General features: G+C 31.0%; 1 protein-coding gene across 1 annotated transcript; it reads left to right on the forward strand.

The window, feature by feature from the left end:
- The first annotated feature begins 12101 nt into the window (after positions 1–12101).
- Positions 12102–15829, forward strand: LOC139094638 (forkhead box protein D1-like). The gene is made up of 2 exons (XM_070645765.1): positions 12102–12795; positions 12966–15829. Exons 1-2 carry the CDS (start codon positions 12503–12505, stop codon positions 13750–13752), a joined length of 1080 nt encoding a protein of 359 aa, XP_070501866.1. The 5' UTR covers positions 12102–12502; the 3' UTR covers positions 13753–15829.
- Positions 15830–20283: the final 4454 nt, after the last annotated feature.

A 20283-nucleotide genomic window follows, 5' to 3' on the forward strand; every position in this document is an offset into this window, starting at 1 on the left:
GATGATAAAGATGTTTACTATTTCCAGAGAGAAATGAGGTCGAGACTAACTTCCTCGACAGATATCACAGCTGAAAATTTTGGGATTAGGTTACTTTGTATCTTATTCCGCTGTTTGGCGAAAATATTTGCATTAGAAACTGCTGTGCTAAATATATTTCGAAATTGTGACTGTCTGCGACTAGGAAGAACTGCTTTTTCGCTGGTGTTCATTATGTCATATCTGACTCAAGTTGATTGTGTCAAGTTTTTGTTAGTATTGACTCAATATTAAATTGGAATTCATTCATATTGAAAGTGAATCTGATTTCTTCTTTACACACACAGAAGTATCTACTTTTGTGAAATTTAGAGATGTTGCTGTGACAACATCACATCCCTACACTATCGCATTTCTACAGATCTAACGAAATTTCACTTTTATTTGATAGGCGTCGCTTTTATGAATGAAAAATGTATTACTTTATCTAATACTCAATTCTCTGACGGCATCTTTTATGACTGATTAATTATGTATTATTGTTGTATCATGCGTGCGAAATTTTAAGTCGAATATTTTTAAATCCCTGGATTTTATTGACCAATATAATGTTCAAGTATAGGTTTTTGATATGAATAATTATTCGATTATTGAATTTAATCAATTAAAGTGTGGGAATGTGTAGGTGCGATTTAGCCATTTGAAGCTTTGTTGAACATGGAGGTGGTTATGAAGTAATGGTAGCTATGCGACTAAGTCTGGCGAGTTTTATTATTGAAGTCATCTTTGATGTCTGGTTTACCATCCCAAATCTTTTACAATATACTTATATTCTCAATCCGTGATAAGTAGTAGATAGAATCTCAACATATTCAGCATAGTTGCATTTTCACGACATTCCATGTCAATTTAAGTAAGAGCAGTCATCTCAAAATTCATGATTACCATCGATCGCCTCACACATGTTACTGCTGTTTTTACTGCCAACCAACCAATTCAAATTCATACACGACCACCTAGTTTGATGGAAATAATCTTTTTGATGTGATGATGAAAAGTTATAAAAGCGTTAAAAAATAAAATAAATAAAAGTGAAAATTGGCATCAAGCGCTTCCACTGCCATACTGATGTGGTTTTTTTATGAGATGTAATTAAATCTCCTGAATATCGCTTTTTTTTCTCTCCCTGATGCTCTATTATTTTATTACGAGCAATTTGATGGTGATTTTCATTTTTTTTGTGACTGCCATGAATTTTGTTTTTTTGAGTCAATTGATTGAAAATTTAAGACTTTGTGACTGAAAAGCTATAGTGATTTATGGATTGAATGGACAGTTATAATTGAAGATGAATATGATGTACTTTGAGCATGACAATTTTGATTATGTAAAGTATATAAAGTAAACAGACCTAAGTATGGGTTTATTGATGCAATTGAGCTTCTGAGCTGATATGGGAAGTGATTTTATTGGTAACTGATTAGGGATCTAGAAATGATCGACATACATTCATTTAGTAAGCGTTGACTTGATTCTAGATATTTCAGTTTAGTATTAAGAGTAAGAAAAGACAGTGGCCACAAACTCCACACATCCTTCGATCGACATAACCAAGAAATTACACAAATTAACCTAAAAATCAGTAACAAGATATCGAAACTTGGTCACAAAATTCCACCGACTTTAAGTCAATCTCTGGATCATTCACAAAATGTCATGTGACTCATAAAACAGAGTAAATCATAAAAAGAATGTTGAAATCCAACATAATATCACATAAACTCCTGTATATTAGTTAAAAGCGTGATAATATTGTAAAACAACAAGAATTCTCTCGACGGTTTGTTTAATTTTTATGAATTGTTTATTTAATATTTTAATATTCTCGACAACAACATCAGAGACGAGTCAGTCGGTTATTAAATTAAAAGTAAAAATTTTTATATATTTTTAGGCTGAATGAGAACAAAAATAAAAATAAAACCGCACACAAATATTATTAATGGAGCAGATCGAAACAAGACAAAAAATATTTTTATGCTGCAGAAAAAAAATCTGTGAATGTTGAAATCATTTAACCTAAATGGATATATGTTTGAAGGTCTCACACGATGCAAAATTTTAAAGAATCTTCAACTGCTGTAAATGCATGACTTGAAACATTTTGCGGAAAGTGCAAGAACGATAAAAAGTCACATGACAAATTACTCACTGACATTCTTGTTTTAAATCATCAAAATTTTTTTTTGTTACTTTCTAGTCTGAAATTTCCTGAAGCAGAACGTCAGTGATTCAGCAAATAACTCAATGACAAAATAAATTTAAATCTTCATGAATCAAATTATCAACTTTTATAAAAATAGTTTCGGTTATCTAGTCAGCATGTCGGTATCCTTTGAAATCACAGCTCATGCCCTCTCATGTATGTTTGAACTTCCTCTTGCACGCCTCATTTACATCTCTTAACATTCACTCTGTGGTTGAAATAAATTTAAATGAATTGCTTTTTGGTATGCATCAACACTTGTGAGTGTGTGGAATAAGAATAATCCCTCTTAATTAATTAATTAATGTGATTTTTGTAGAGGGTTTAGGTATAACTTGACTTCTTTTCTTCTAATGGAACTTCATCACATGCATGTTGTGTGGCTTTGAATATTATTAAATTTCATGGTTTTTCTTATACAGGAACTATTTTAAAGTCTTTCGTGAGTCTTACAGTATTAAAATAATTCAGATTCAGTCAAAACCTTGACTTTAAACCAAATTAAACTGCAAATACTCGATTCTAATAATTAAATTAAAGTAAACTTTGACAGATTCTCAATTTTAAAGATCACAACACAAATAAGGGCCTTGCAACTAAATTCAATCAAAAAGGCCTTGTCACTGACTTAATTCTAAGAAATTCAAAATTAAAATGATCGTTATTTTGAGTTAAAACAATAAATCAATAAAAGCAACAAACATGACAATAATTGACCACAAATTATGATCACAAATCATGCAACAAACGAGAAAAAGTCCAAAAACAAATTTTCAAACGATGATAAATGCTTCAAAAACTCGAAATGTTTCTGTTTAAACCAAAGAGAAAAAAGAATAATAAATAGTAAGTACAATCAATCATTTGTATATAAATTAACACGATAATATAGCAAAATGTAAAGAGCAAAAACGAAGTCATAAAAATTTTCCACGAAAAAAAACCTCAAACAATTTTCTTTTTACACAATCAAGTGAGAAAGGAGAACGAAAAAAAAAATCAAAAGAGAAGAAAATCAAAGAAAAGCTATAAAAATGCAATAAAAAATCGGTTAAGAAATTAGTACAAAAATACCAAGTAACAACAAGATTTGCTATTATCGGAAAAAGAAAAAAAGACTTGACTATGTTTATTATTGTTGGTAAATAATTATAAAAAATGTACACAAAAATTTTAGAGGCTAGTTTTGAGTTGTTTACCAAAACAACTTCCTTTGATGTTCTCTTCTATTTGATCTTCCCTTCTCACTCATTTTCATTGATAAATTTTACTCGCGAAAATTGAATATTAATGATTTTTTAACTCTTTAATGCTTAAAGTGAAGCTGCGCAAACTTTAAACGTATTACTTTGTGTGTATTTCCAAATATTCTTTGATGCTTTGTGTTGTTTGCTAATCTGGATAATTTTTATTACACTTTTCATCAGGAATCTCATTAGATAAGTTGGACATAATTAAAGCTCGAAGTCTGCTTGAATTTTGTATGTAAGGAGCTACTCTTGTCGACATAAACCCATAAAAAATGTGAGTCGACTTCGAGTTTAATCTGAGCAGTTTTGAAATTAAACTTGTATTTATCTTATCGGATGGTCGAACTGATGCTTCAATAGAGAGGCAAAAGAATGTGGTTTATTAATCAAAGTTTGTCTTGTTAAAAGGCTAATATTGATGGGAAATGAATCCAAAAAAATTTGAAAATAGATAGTTTGGATGATGAAAATTCATGTTGACGCACTTGCTAAGGATATAGTCAAGAAGTAGAGAGGTTTCAATTAAAAAGGACAATTGAGGAAATTTATGGAATATTTTAGGGTTTGATCAGAAATCGCAAGCATGAATTCCCTATATTTAAATACGCAGATCTGCAGTTTTCGGTTTTACCTTAGACATAATTCATCCAATGCTGCAGTCCTTAAATGTTTGTCTTCAGTACTGCAATTTAGGTCGAACACTGTTCCAAAAAATCCTATATTGAAAATTCAAGCAGATCCGACCAAAACTAAAGTAAAAAGTTGTTAAACATCTTTAAAATCATAAAAACCAAAAGGAATGCAAAAAAAAGAAGGATGTAACATCCGAACGAAATGCAATTTATGTATATTAGCATAAAATCATAAAGTCCATGATAACTTTTCAACACATTTGTTGACTGATGTAGTTATGATCTGAAATATGTTTTAACAGAAAACGAGTAGATGTTAGGATAAATAAAAATAAACAAATTGTTAAAAGTGAATATATACATCATATGCATGGGGAAGGGAAGAAAATGAACATGTGAAGTGTGCTACCGGAAATATGTAATAAAAATGTATCATGTACATCTTCCCATATACATTCATTTTTGTTCCCTTTGAAATGTGTGGTGAGTATATGAAGAAATATTTAATGAGGTGTTAATAGATGTGAAATAATTGTAAGAAGTAACAGTGAATGTATATACAATATTTTATGTAATTAACGTGGATTAAATGGATAGAAAATTGATGAATAATGATACGATTCATTAACTCTTTAATCTCTGACGCATTAATCATTGGACAGAGACTTTTTATTACATGAGAATTTATTATACGTAGATTAGGACATGATTATGACATAAAATTTATATAAATGAGCGAAAGGCTAGGGTGACATAAATTAAAATTCATCATTACACGGAGAGATTACAAAGTCATAAAAATAATCTCAACTCATTTACGACATCACCTTTCAAGTGATATATTCTCATGCTTCTTATTTCACTTCTTCTCATCTTTGTTCAATAACAGTCATTGGATGTAATTTGTGAGAATATCTCTTTTAGCTATGATATATGATTTGTTTACAAACTGCTTCACTTTTTGTTTTTCTTCCTTTTATCTAATTTTCGTCTCTTTTTTATCCCGTGAAATAGACTTTAAATGCTCATCGGAATTTGTTTTCTTTGTGACAGTTTCTAAGACGGAAGGAGATTAAAAAAAAAGTTGAGTGAAAAATTCATTGGGAAAAGAATAATAATCATTTTTTTATAAGATGCACAGTTAAATGGATAGTTGGGTTATGTTAACATTTTGTCACTTGTAAGTTTCCTTGTTATGACTTTATATTTAACCTTACCCGAATGGATCAAACTGCATTATAATAAGTTGATGACAAATTAATGTCCAGTTAATGGCTAGTTCTAACAACTTCCACCTGGGATATCGAAGCGATACAAATGAAGCGATTCGTATAAGTCCACGGGTAAGCCCAATTTTTAGCATATGATGTTAGCCAGATGTAAATGTATCCGATGGAGAATTACAAGCTCCGTGATCTAACCTACTTCATTTATGTCGCTCGTGTTGAGTCTAAATAGACACAAGATGATCGCTAAGGCACGGCTTCGTTATTTCGTTGACAGTTCAAACGTCAAAAGACACTTAGGTGCAATTTTGGAGCTGTATCGGCCCCTTAAAATGAAATTTGTCAAATTTGGGAGTATTGATCCTCAAGTCAGCGCCTTCACTCCCCAATATACACCCCTGAATTGTGTCACTCACGTAAATGTCATTGAGCAATAATTCTTGATTCCCTGTTGAATTTCCTTTTTTCACACTGAATAAGTCGACTAAATTACTGACGTCACATCACTGACAGTTTCATCCAATAATTCATAAATATTTTAAGACTAATTTTTTAACTGGCTAGATTGTTGTTTTAAGAATGAATAAAAAAAGATGAAATTCAATCCTTATTTATTTTAAACACATTTTCATTCTCTCAGATTTACAAAAGATGAAAAAAAAGAACTAAATAGTTTTTTAATGGTTACAGATGATGACGCAGTACAGGAGATGGAGGAGGAGAGTAAACCAAAATAATATTGTAGGAAAGGACGGAAGATTATAAATGAAATTTTAAATAATTTAGTATTTGTTTTTAAAGTGTCATCTTAATTGCTTAATATTTTTCCGACTATCTTTCGGAAGCTACTATGTAGTCATGCTATATATCTGGCAATTTTCTCATACAGAGATTATACTAATAGGTTAATTATGAGGAAGAAAACATTTTTATGTTGCATAAAAAATGCATTTTTTGTGTGAACATATAGCCTGCATCTTACTGAATCTGTGCATTCTTATACTTATTCAAATGATGTTTATATAGCAGTATAAGACACATTTTCATTTAAGGAAATGATTCTAGTATTGTTGATAGAGCAATTAAACAAATAACATAAATACTCAGAAGAGCATTTTATGATTATTTATACTCTCCTTTCTACTCTACTCACTTTCATTCCACGTAAGAATTTACACACATATGCCACATATATATGAGTAGAAAATTTAAATTTTCAAAATAAATTTAATGACATTTTCTATGAAAATTACATAAAAATACTTTAGTCTTTTAAAGAGAATGCAATAAATACGAGGTAAAATGTTTGTGGCATCACATTTGGTATTTTAAATGGCCTTATTTCTCACTTGCATTCTAAATCGTATTTTGAATCGTGTGAGTAATTAGACATTTGGTTTTGTAACTAAAAAGTGATTTTTTTGGAGTTTATTGATGAGAAATTAGATACTTTTGAGGATTTATTGGAGGTTTTTCTGTTGGTTTTGGATGTATTTAATCAGGTTTGATGATTATATTTGGAGTAGTTCATTTATTACGCATTCTAAATCGTATTTTTTAGGTAATTAGACATTTGGTTTTGGTGATTTTTTTGGTTTATTTGAGGAATGTCTTTTGAGGATTTATTATTCTGAAACATTTTGAACGATTATTTTGGTTTTATTGTTAATGCAATTTTACTAATTAACTACGCAAACCTACAGATCAATAGTGATCCATTTCCTCCCTCAGGTGGCGCCTTAAGCCGTCCGTCTGCCAATATATATATAATACCAAGTGCAATATTGTCTCTATCGACAGCTTCCTTCTAATACTTCATTGATCGATCATATTGTATAAGATACTTGAATCAATTCGTCTATCTACTAAGCATATGTATATCAAGCCCCATACTCAGACATAACATCAAAATAATTGCAGTATAGCCATATCTGATCCAGTGATACTAAAGAACTCTAAACTAGCTACAAAATCAGCTTCAGAAGAATACTAAGGGAGGCCATTGATGGCCATTGATGGCAAATTGATCTGTACGGTCAGCGAAGTTAGTAATTAAGTAGTCATAACTGCAACAACAATTTGACAACTTTTTGAATTTAAATAATTTCTTTATTTTGGCAGATACATCAACAAGTCTGCTAAAAACCAATGAAACGTAACACAAAATATTGTTGAACAAAAATATAAATTACAAGATTTATTTTACTGCCAAATTAAAAACTATAAATGTTTAATTTACCTTCGCAAAAATGCCAACAAAAATTCTCTCAAGGCATCTAATTGAGCATATAAATTTCAAACCCTTGACATTAAATTGAGAATTTTTGAGTTGTGACACATTTTATTATACAAAAATTTGTAAATATAGAAAGAAAATATGAATATTCATGCGATGAGGCAGTGTGCGACTTTTCCTCATGATGATGTTCATTTTTCTCTCGCACGCTAGCTGTACACGCCTATTTTTTCCACATTTCATCGTTTATTCGTTTGATGAGATCCACTAATTGAATCAATTAAGCCAGTGTTTATGTTGTTATTTCCTCCATGAGCGTAGAAAAATGCAAATAATTACTTAATTATTATTTTCGGGATGTCGGAAAATGGCTGGAAAATTATTGGGCAAGACAATAATTGCATTTTTTTTTGGCTATTAAGGCGAGCGAGCTCGTTCGTGCAATAAAAATCTGGAATATATTTTTAATGATTTTAACAGCTTCAATTGCTTTAAAAATACCAGATTACAAACAATTTTGTCGAGCATTAGGTGGCACCATAAAAATCCAATTTTCAAAACATATTCCCAGCTATAATATTCAATTCCGGGTAGGATTTTTATGATCGACAATCCCTCTCTCACATACAAAAATGGCATTTTAATTAGTATTTTCCAAATTATTATTGAATGTTTTGGCTGTGAATGATATCTGCTATTAAAGAACATAAAAATTAAGTGTTATTTACAATGTCAAATCGTCAAATCGTCTTCCTTCTTTTTAACATCATCCCAATTTCTGGAAATAATCTTCTCCCATGGTGATAAAATTCTAATTAAATTTTCTCTTCTTCTTCTTCTTCCACTTTTTTTTTACGATCACTTTGAGGCTGTACTTATTCATCTGAATTTGAAATTTGATGCTTTTTATAATGCACTGGAAAAAGTTTTATGTTATTTTGCGTTATATTGAAATCTATCACTATAGAAAGTGCGGCACCCGAGCGACACAAATGAAGAAGGCTGTGTCATGGAACTTTAAACTAAGCCTCTTTTACACGCTAAAAATGGAAATCATCTATTTTTAGGAGCCATGTGACCGTTTAAAGGAGCTAGCTTCCATTTGGTGCTAATAAGAGGTTTAGCGGAACCTTCTTCATTTGTGTTACTCGGGGTAATGTTCTATTCATTTGCGATTTGAAATTTCAAATGTTTAACTTTATATTGTTTTGTGGATCACTTTTGTTGATACCATTAGTTCCTTGGTTAGTCATGGTTTTGCCTTAAAGCAGATCTCGACGTCTACTCTTATTTTAAATTAAGTCAAGGCGATCTGAGACGACTTTTTCATGCAGAATCCTAGTCGACTTCGAGTTTTGTTTAAAACCATCCCATCCGAAGTAGTGGGAAGGTCCACACTATAATCTTCCACCGATTTCTGCCGATGCAGTTTCCGCCGATGCAGATTTCTTAAATTCGACAAATTCTCGAGATCGCGACTAATTCGAAATTTTTGTCAGCAGTGCTTTATCACAAGCCTTTTAATGCAGTTGATACAGTGAATGGATTTACAGACTCCCAAAATTCATCACTCATCTACTAAGACTGACTATACAACGCACAATAAACACAAATGATCTAAAAATTCATCACATAATATTTCACTCCATAACATCTGAATCCAAAGGAAAGAATCATAAAAATCTCATTTGAAAATTCCTTCAGTACAAAAATATAGAAACAAATTTTTATGTCCCCATTGAACATCACAACCTTTCTCCTTGAGTCAAACAACAAGAAAAAAAGAGAGCAAAACTTTTTCCCAATAACTATGACGAGCTAAAAGTGTCATAAAATTTTGTTGAAGCTGTTGATACGAAACAACAGGATGGAAAATTAAGTGTCTGAGTGATTTGAGAGGATCATGAAAGTTGTCGTATCTTCTTTCATCCTTATTTGATGAGATACTTGAATTTTGTGTGTTGAAGCTCAGGTGTTAATTATTGCCCCAACATTATTCTTACTATGCTCTTTTTTGACAATAAAATTTGCTTCTTATTGCCATCAAAAAATATTTTCTGCGGAAGTTACGCTTGAGGAAATAAATAGAAAGTGAACTTTTGTTTTTATCTTTATGATTATTCCTTTAAATTATTATAAACATGTATGCATGTATGCTGATGTAATATCATTTTTATGATTATGCCTTTGACAATAATTCTGAGAAATTTTATAAAAGGCTATAAAATATCTTTTTGTTGATGTTTATAAACAGGGAGGGGATGGGATAAATTTATGAGGCTTGAAGTCATGTGCTATGATATTATTTTCACAGTGTTATTTATGCTGAATATCTTACATTTAATTTTCTTTTGTAAGGAATATGAAGAAGTTTTTTAGTGAATGGAAGTTGTCTTGTTTCGGTCAGAAGACAAAAATGCTGATCTACAGCCTTGAACTAATTATAAGGTACAGCAGAAAACTGCTGATCTGCGCATCTACAATGCAGGAAATGCAAGTCTTTGGTTCTTGACCGAACCCTTGTTACAAGTAGTTAATGTCCACTTGATGTCTTACTTATTTACTGGAACCATGCTTCGATGTGGAGCCTAAGTTTCTACAAAACGTCTTTCACCTGACTCTATTGCTGACATTTTTTAAAATAAAGCTGATGCCTAGTTCTAATGTATTTTTGCCCACTTGGGTATGCACTTGTGTACTTATAACTACAGTATGACGTCTTCCTGAGCGAAACAAAGGAAGAAGAGTCCACTAAGCCTCTTTTATTAGCACTAAATGGGATCCGCCGAAATTTAGCATCCAAAAGTTGTCTTCATTTGTGTTTCTCGGGCTTATTATAGTGAATATCGTCATGAAACTAGCTTTGAGTCAGATTCAGCATAGCTCATCTTCTCACCAGCTTGGCGACACTATTTTTTGAATTTCTCACGTCGTGTGCCTTTCTACTAGTTCTACTACTAGTTTTGAAAGTTAAGGAAGTTAGAGACTCCATGAAAAATTGATAAATCATCAAAATTAATCATCAAATCATAAAGATTCAATCAATTGATTTGTTTATTTTGATAATTATAAAAGCCACACATCATATTCCTTTGAATCCAGATCCACATCATTTATCCAGAAATGTAATTATCAACTTTTCACCAAAAGAAAGCATTTTATTGATCAAGAAGATATTTTTTATGATCGATGAAATGTTAAAAGTTAAAAAGAATTTTTTTTTCTCACTCTTTCATCGCTTTCTTCTATATTTAGCACCATAAAAAAGCAATAAATGTGCAATTAATGCGTACATATAACAGAAAATTTGAAGAAGAAGTTAGAGGATCTGTTTATTTTTTATTATTCAACATAACAATTTTCCCTTCCATTAAATTGACAATTTAAAAAGAAATTTTCCATTATTTTTATGTCCTTGTTAATTTTTACATTTCTCGTTCGTTCTTACGCACACACTATGCATCAACGATCATCATCATCATCATCATGTTCATGTAAAGAGGCTGTGTTTAAAGAAAAGAAGAGAAAACTGCACACATGTGATGGAGGCGTGGCCAAAACTCGATCAGTTCTTACAAATAAGAATTAAAATATTTCCTTTTATACGAATTGAGCAAATGAATATTTAAACAAATTTCGGTCGTATATTTTTCTTTTGCACCACACATGAAAAGGAATTAAAAAAAATCAAAGAGAAGAAAATCTCTTGTTTGTAAATTAAATAACGTGTTAACTGCTGCGGATCTTTCTTCTTTCTTCCTTCATAAACCGTATTTTTTGTTTCTCTTTTCTCAAGATCATTTGCTTTGAGAGAAGGCAAAGGAGTTGGAAAAGTCAGCTTAGGTTGGGTGAATAGAGCGCATATTTGGTGACTTCTGTACTTGCGTTGAATAAAATTGCCATTTTGAACTTGAATTTAGTAAATTTTTGATTCGATCATTAGCATTACTGCAGATAGTGAAGACATGGTAACACTAAGGAACTAGACGGGGAGGAACACGACATTAAGATGACGGGAAATGTGTCCTTAGATCGAGTTGAGTCTAGAAATTGACTAGAATTTTGTATGAAATCGAATCGAATTTTCCATACAAAACGTGAGCTCTGGAATGACGGTGTCCTAGTTTCGGTTCCTAACCTCAAAATCATCACCAAAATGTTCTCAGACTCCCCAAAATCATCCAAAAAACTCAGCTAATTATTTTCTTTATGAGAATTTTATGTCTTCATGTGTGCCGCACGTTATATATACAATGGATGTACAAGATAGTTGTGTTGTTATTATATTGAGGGATCGTTTACTATAATATGAAAACAAGCCTTGTGAGCACGAGAAAAATGTTTTTCTAGATGTTTTGCATACAATTAAATAAATAGAGATGAAAAAAAAATGTTTTTTTCTCCCTCAAAAAGATTTTTAGATGCTTTTTATGTATTTTACTTGGAAGTGATTCATTTGATCGTATTTTAAGTGAGAAAACACACACGATCAGTTCCAATTAGACGATCATTGAAAACGGACGTGGAATTTCCTACTTTCTTAATTCTTTTGAGATTTTTTGGAAGTTTTATAGAAGTATTCTGTAGTGGATATACAGGAACATCAGTGATATTAATTTTGAAGAATTTAAGATACAAATTTTAGTGATTTAAGGAAATAAAAGCATTCTTAATATTAAGAACAAAGACAAAATGTATTAAAAAGATCCAGTGAATTGAAACAGGAATAAAAACTTAAAGAACTTAGCTTAAAAAGCGAAAATCAGAGATCCAGTGAATAAAAAAGCCATAAAACCAAAAAACCAATGATATAAAAACAAAAAATAAAGATCCAGTGAACAAAGAACCAAAAATATCAGTGATTATACTCAAAAATCCCATTAATGTAAATTAAAACACAAAATAATTAGCGCATGAAAATGTTACCCCATTATCCACCAAATTTCCCAGCTCTCGAGCATTTGGGAACAAGTTTAAACAGTGATTGTCATTTTATGCCAAATAGAAATCGATATTTATCACCATTATCACCATATTCATTTGGACTATCGAACTCAATATGGTCATTGCCATTTTCATTTATGAAAGCAACTCATAGTGCGGAAAAACCACCATTCTCATATATAGCACTAATAGCAATGGCTATTTCATCGGCACCAAATCAAAGATTAACTTTAAGTGGAATTTATAAGTTCATTATGGATAAGTGAGTACAAATATTTGCCTTATTTTACAGTATGAATGTCACTAACTTTTTGCATATAATTTATTGAAATGAAATTCAATCCTTTAAATGCATTATTTGCATGAGAAGTCAGAGCGAAAAGTTTTAAATCCTATTACGATAATATTAAAGTGTGTTCCTTAATCCTTTAGCTTCCCATATTATCGAAGTAATCGTCAGGGTTGGCAGAATTCAATTCGTCACAATCTCAGTCTTAATGATTGCTTTATAAAAGTTCCACGTGAAAAAACGACATTATCAACATCATCGTCTGATGATACATCAAGTACGGGTGAGAATGGAAAGGGTAGTTATTGGATGTTAGATCCAAGTGCAGCAGATATGTTTGAGGCGGGTAATTATCGTAGACGACGTACACGAAGACAAAGACACGCGAAAATGTTATTAAGCGGACAATTTCATCAACAATCACCATCAGCATTTACTATCTATCCAGAGCTAATGCAACGAGCTCATTTACAACAAGCACATGTATTTGCATTAAGCCTCGAGCATCAACAAAAGCAACAACAATGCCATGAACAACAAATGCAACAAAATTCACTCATAAAAGCAGATTATGATGACAGTGAGAATAGTGATAATGATGCGGCAACAGCTGAACAAAGTCATGATGATGAAACCACTAAGCACATTAATGCCTTAGATGCGACCGATCATACCACAAATTTTCCATCATCCACGACTCCTGCCACCACTACCACTTCCGTTGCTGCCGCCAATTATTTGAGCAATTTAGATAAGCTGTTGAAAAATCAATTTTTGCATCAAATAAATTTCCATGCGGCAATTAATGAATGCAATCGTGGTGTAAACCATCGTGACCATTTGAATACCGATTTAATGACTCGCGATAATGATAGTAAAATGAATTTGAAATCAACAAATTTTACAATTGAAAATTTAATTAGAAAATAGATGAGAATAATTTTTTGGATACGTATGCAGAATGTGAGAGTCGATTGCCGCAGATATTTTTCGCTTTATCGTCCTCATCATCAAACTTACTCTCACTCACACCCCCTCCTCATCCAAAAACGATAGATACAAATGAGCTGTGCATTTTTGGATAATTTAATATGCTACATGCATAACCATTCATGAATGAATAATTATTATATTTTTGCACAAATAATTTTATTTATGAATTTTCAATTTGAATGCCGGAATGTGTTTTGTGGGATGTTTAAAGGATGATTATAGAGTTTTTTTTGAGGGAATTTAGGGAATTTTTTTATGTTACTAAATTGCAGTTGCTTTTGAGAAGCTAAACATGAGCTTTAAAAAAAGGATAGTGGAAGAGATTCAAGGATGGTTCTTCATTTTGTTGAGCTATAGCTCTGGAAATTCCTAGAACTAAGGAAATACTGCATCTTGAGCAAGTGCTCTTATTAGGGTGAATAACTTAAATTGGTTAATTGATACCAAATTTGACACTAATCCGACGTAATTCTGGCATAAGGATGGTTTTAAATAAAATTCGACTCAAAGTCAGAGTCGCGTCAGCTTGGGCATGAGCCGGTTTTTTGACCGATCAACAGTTTTGTGCTATTCGCGAATTAAACAGCTTGGAATCGGGTGCCAAATCATACATTTTCCGAAAATTGAGCTATAGGCTCAACACTCCATTCAAATGTCTTTTCTCATAGCTACACAAGAATAAAGCTTAATTTTCATTTCAAACTAATAAAGAATAGCAGAGCTAACTGGTTTATGTCCAACTATGCTCTAGATTGAATAATCCACTTAAGTGCTTAAACACAATTTTATTAGATATTTATTGGTTATAACAAGTTTTGTGTCATCCATATTAAGATTAGGATCCAAGACCCTTGTGGGTTACCCCTGTGTACGGCAAGAAAGCGCATCGTTATCTATATTGATTAAATGCCTTAAAATTCCCTAAAAAATTTCTCAAATGCTCTTCAAAATTTCATTTTTCTAAAGATTTTCTCAAATTTTTCTCAACTTTTCTCTTCTAAGCTCATCAAAAATATAAAAAATTGAATGTAACTCTCGGGAATGGGATTAAATACGAGGAAAATTTATGTGCATAAAATTCTTGCTCATCTCTGGAGCATCACAGTAAAAATTAAAAATTAATTAATTCATGAAAATACAAATTTATTGCCCATTTTGAAAATTTTTTTTTGTTATTTCGCACAAACAGTAAGCAGGAAAAAGTTCTCTAATATTGCCACTTGAAATAATTTTATGCGTGGCAAGGAAAATAGGCAGCAGCGAGATATAATAAAAAAAATTTACATACAATTCACATTAAGCCCTCGAGTTTGATGATAAACACATTAAAATTTATTTGTTGTTGTATGTAAATGATATAAATAATATTTAATTATCTAATGCTATAAATTGCGAAATTAAATATTAGCGTATACCTACATACATCCTACATATTCACATTCTGCTTATGGGTTGATTTTTTGGGGGTAGATTGAATGATACATAAGTATGGGATGGATTTTAAATGTAAATTGCTATTTTTATTCAAATGCAGCATCATGTAAAGTGCGAGTATGAGGCGATCAAAATCAACAGCAAGCGAAAAAATATTGCAATATTGGCTGAAATAGCGACGGTAAAATAGGAAAATTAAATTTTTACTAGTCAATCATATCATTAATTGTTAGTTTTATAACATGTTTTGTGGTGTTCAAGTTGAAAATGAGATTTGAAAATCATAAAGGAATTATGTGCAGTATGCAAATAATTTGAAGTTTTTCAACATTTGCAATCATCCAGAATGGTATCTATAAAAATTGAATTTTTGTGTAATTTTGAAATTTCAAATAAATCAAGAAAATTCAATTTATGGAACAAATAGTCAGAGCTTGAAGTCGACTTGAGATGAGAAGGAATAATTGTAAGGAATTGTAAGGAAAACCATGAAAAATTAAAAAAATAATTGTTAAAGCTAATTTCCCCCAAATGTTACACCAAATATAAAATTTAAGCATTAATTGTGATTAAGGATGTACAGTACCTAATATTAAATATTCTAATGTAAATTACTTTTTTACACTAAACAATTCTTGTACATTAATTCGTTATATGATTAAATAAAAATATAAAAATTTACTTTTGAACTGTTCCTTACTAAATGGCTACAATTTGCATTTTAAATTAACTTTTGAACTTATTTTACAGTCTCAGACAAAGACATCAAAACTTATTTTCAGTATAAAATAAACAAAAATTTATTCATTTAATTTCAATTTTTCTTCATTTAACCTTTTTTTTTTGTTCCTCATCTCGCTCTTCAAGCTATAGCAAATAGTCTAGCTTCAAATAGAACAAAAGGAGTCCGTGCACACAAAAATTTTCTAATCAATTTCAATGAGGTGAACTTTTTCTTCCGTTCGTATCAATTTGATAGAATACTTCCTTGGTTCAATTTAATATAACTTTGAAAATTAAACAAAAGATTGATGATTTTGAGCTGCAAAAATGAAAGGAAGTGAAGTGAATACGAGATAAATTAAAGCTGAAGCTTTTTAATTCGAGATTTTTAAATTAAATGTTTCTTACCTTTTTAATTCTCTTTGGTATTTTTAAAGGGATTTAAAATGGAATTTTGTGTGAATTTTGTCAGAATTTTGAGTCTTTTGCTGTATTTGATAGCTTTTATCCTTAATGTCCTTTAAACTCGAATTTATACATTAAAGACTTTCTCAGGTTTTACCCCGAGCTACCCAAATGAAGAAGGTTCCATCATGGAGCTTCTAAGGCTTCAAAAAATCTCTTTTATCAAAATGGAAACCGCGTATTTTTGGCAGCGATAACGGAGCCTTAAAAGCCTTAAAACGGAATGAGGTTTGACGAAGCCTTGAAAGCATCTTGGAGGAGCTTTTTCACTAGTGCTACCTGGGAACAACTTCTGAAGACACTCAAAATTCAGCGCAACCTTCCTCGATACTCACAAAAATTTAAAAATTCGACCGAAATACCCACAAGAACACGGAAAAATTTAATGAATATATGGCATGAGAAAAATATATATGAGGTGCAAAAGGAAAGCAACATGTGAAGGAATTATGTGCACCTAAGCATTTAATTACAATTTTTTTTCTTCTCTACTTTAACACTCGCTTTTGTTCTTTTTTTTGCCTTATTTTTTTGGGATTAAACAACAATTTTTTGCCATAAATTACGCTTCCTGTTAAGTGAATTCCTTTCGTAAGGCACTAAAAATGTCGAGAGATGGAGAGAATAATGAAAAAAGTATAAAAGAAAGCTTAATAATCCTACAAGTGCTTAATTGTAATTTTTGTTGTGAATAAACTAGCTTAAAAGCCCTCCCATATGTTGCCACAGTGCTCAATCTAAACAAATATTTTCATACATATGATATGGAATCACCTCAGCTGAGCAGTTTATACTGTATTTGTTATGAGAAGTGCCACATTTGAATTAACATGTAATGCCGCCCTTCATTGTTCTAGATATTTACTGTGAAATTATGTTAACACTTTTTTTTACTCTATATACATACATACTCCTTCATAATAATAAACAAGTGTAATTAAAAACTGTTTTCCAGGTTTATTGTTTCAGTATTGCTGAATTCATAGAACAAGAAATATATGTGTATGTACATAACATATGTATATGAACATTTTAATGTTAATATAATAATAAAAAAGTGAGAAAATTGCCCGCACGAACGCAACTTGTACGCACAAATGTATAATTAAGAGGAAATAACACTAGTTCCAAGAGTACATTACTGCTGGGTGTCAAAACTACCTTTGTACTGTATTAACTTAATTACTAATGAATTTATTAATGCAGCTAGAAATTTGAAGGCAAAATGAAGTTTGTTCGAAATGTATCGAGCCCGTTTGATTTGAGTCGGGCCAAGTCGACTAATGTCTAGAACTGTGAGTGACATATTGCTGTATTGTTCGCTACGTATATTACAGAACTAGCAAATTCTTTTTCCACCGAATCATAAACTTCTCTTAAACACAAAAATATTAAAATCCAAAAGCTTAATGCTCACTTAATTCATCTTTTGTGCTGAATGCATACTTCATTCAAAAGAAATCAACAGTTTTTTAATAGCTGTAGTGCAAACGCATTTGTAGTACTTTTCATTAAGGAAATTAAGAGTTTTTCCTGTTTTTTACATTTTTTTTCCCGTTCTTTGCCGCTACTTGTACAACACACCAAAGCAGTTTACCATTACGGCAAAAAAAATTATAATGAATGTTCGTCTGAATGTATAACTTTCTGTGCATGGAGAAAAAATAATTATTAAAATTAATTTACCGTGTGGAGTGTTGAAATAAAGTTGAGATTTAGAAAGTGAGTTTGTGATTTTAACGCATTTGGGATAATTGCTGCATAATGGGACAATTTGAATGTGGCATGTTGAAGATCATTAAGTGTCATTAGATGGTCAGCTCGGAAAGCACACGGTGTAGAAAAAGCCGAAAATCAGACTCCAGGTCGACTTGACTCTTGACTAAGATCGGATTTCATCGAATCTATCGAATCTTGCGTGGGCTCAGTGTCATTTGATGACACCTCACGTCAGTTTCGACGAAATCCAACCACATTCTAAGGTCAAGTCGACATTTGTACTCAGACCCAATCCCAAAACTCCCCCAAAATGACACCAACATCGCTCCACAGACAACAGTTAAGCTAATAAATCGCAATAATTCCTACAAAAAAAAAATAACATTGAGGACACAAAGGTGAACATTCGGATTGTATAAACAACAAAAAAAAATCGTGTGCAACAGAACGAAAAAGAGAAAAATTCTTTTTTAATTTACAACTTTCGGTGGTCATTTAAAAAACATTCACAACCAAAAAAAATACTGTTTACAAAAAAAAGTGCAATTATAATTCCTGAACGACATTTTCAGTAAAAGAAAATTTATTAATGTCGTTCATTGAAAAATGCGATTATGCCACCATTAACTCTTTTTGCTGTGTGCTTGTTGTTGTGTACAAAAATTTTATGTAAAAAAGTAAGAATTACGGTTGACTGTAGAAACTGTTTAACAATTTTTTTCTATTTCTTTTGTAGTGCTAGGGGGAAATTTTATTTTAATTTAAAATAATTGCCAAAGGACTTGTGGATTTTTGTCTCAGAGATCAGTAATTGATTAATTTAGTGGGTTTCCAGACCTCATAATGGATTTTTATACTTTAATTCTTTTGACGGTTACGAAAAATTCGAAGTTTATTCAAAAACACTCTAGAAACATTGCAAAGCATTACAAAACACTGTAAAACAATTAAAAAATCAATGTTATCTAAACAGTTAAGTGTGAACTTGATGTGAACAATCAAATTGTATTCAAGAAACACTCTAAAAACATTGAACATTATTGTAAAACACTAAAAAGTAATGTTTTTAAAACATTAAAGTGCAAACAAGCTTCAAAAATGCGTTATAAATTGAATATTTGATTTCAAATAGACTTTAAAGTGTGAAAAATCAGGTAATTTCATCTAAATTCAAAAGAATTATTATTTAAAATTTAAAATATTAAAATCCTTATTTTTCGACTCAAACATTTGACCATCAATAAGCTTAACTCAAACAATTTATTCACAAAAGCCTTAATCCTCAACCACAAAACTTCCCACTCGGCTCTCACCAACTACATTTCATTGAAATTATTGTCGTCGCTTGTTTTAAAAAAAATGAACATTCAAAATAAATATTTTCTTTGGCAGCAAGAAGAAAATGTGGAAAAATCAAAAAGGAAGGAAACATTTATTTCAGAGAATTATTAGTGTGCATACGATTTTTTTTGCAGATCGCATTTTTTAAAAAAATAAAAAAAAACTCCTCCCGAAATAAAAATATGCAAATAGATTTATGATGGCTGGCGGAACACAAAAAAAACACATTTCGACCCTTTCATTTGCGAATTGAACTAACTGTGCATGAAAAAAATTGAAATATTCAGCATGAAAATCAATTGACATAAAAAAAGTTAGCATCAAATCAATCTTTCTTAGAAAAATGCTCTCTAAACTTTCTCAAGTCCCTCACTAGTAAAAATTTTGTGCTATAAAAATCACGAACTTTTTTTTCCTCAATATACGATAAAATTAATGTTTTGAAAAACTTCTAATAATTGAGTTTGAGTGCGGGGATGGAAAAAGAAAGTCACAACAAATTTTTCTCCGTCGATTGTTTTCTTTCATTTTATAGAGAATTGGAATATATGGTGCATGCATCAACAATTTTAAAGAAAAATCGTCATATGTCTTGAATTTTTTGTGACGCGATCCTTCCTTGATATTTGAATTGCGTGGAAGTTCGATTTACATTTGAAGTGATTTTATTACTTCATGGAAGTTAAAGTGCTTGAAGTTAAATATTTAAGGAAGAAGGGGGGTATTTATGAATGACAGAGCCATCTCTGGTCGAATATGTTACATGCTCGGCTCAAATTTGGTATG

Source organism: Chironomus tepperi, unplaced genomic scaffold, assembly GCF_022539635.2.
Source record: "Chironomus tepperi strain 1889 unplaced genomic scaffold, CSIRO-AGI_Ctep_v1 contig_354, whole genome shotgun sequence".
Classification (NCBI taxonomy): Eukaryota; Metazoa; Arthropoda; class Insecta; order Diptera; family Chironomidae; genus Chironomus; species Chironomus tepperi.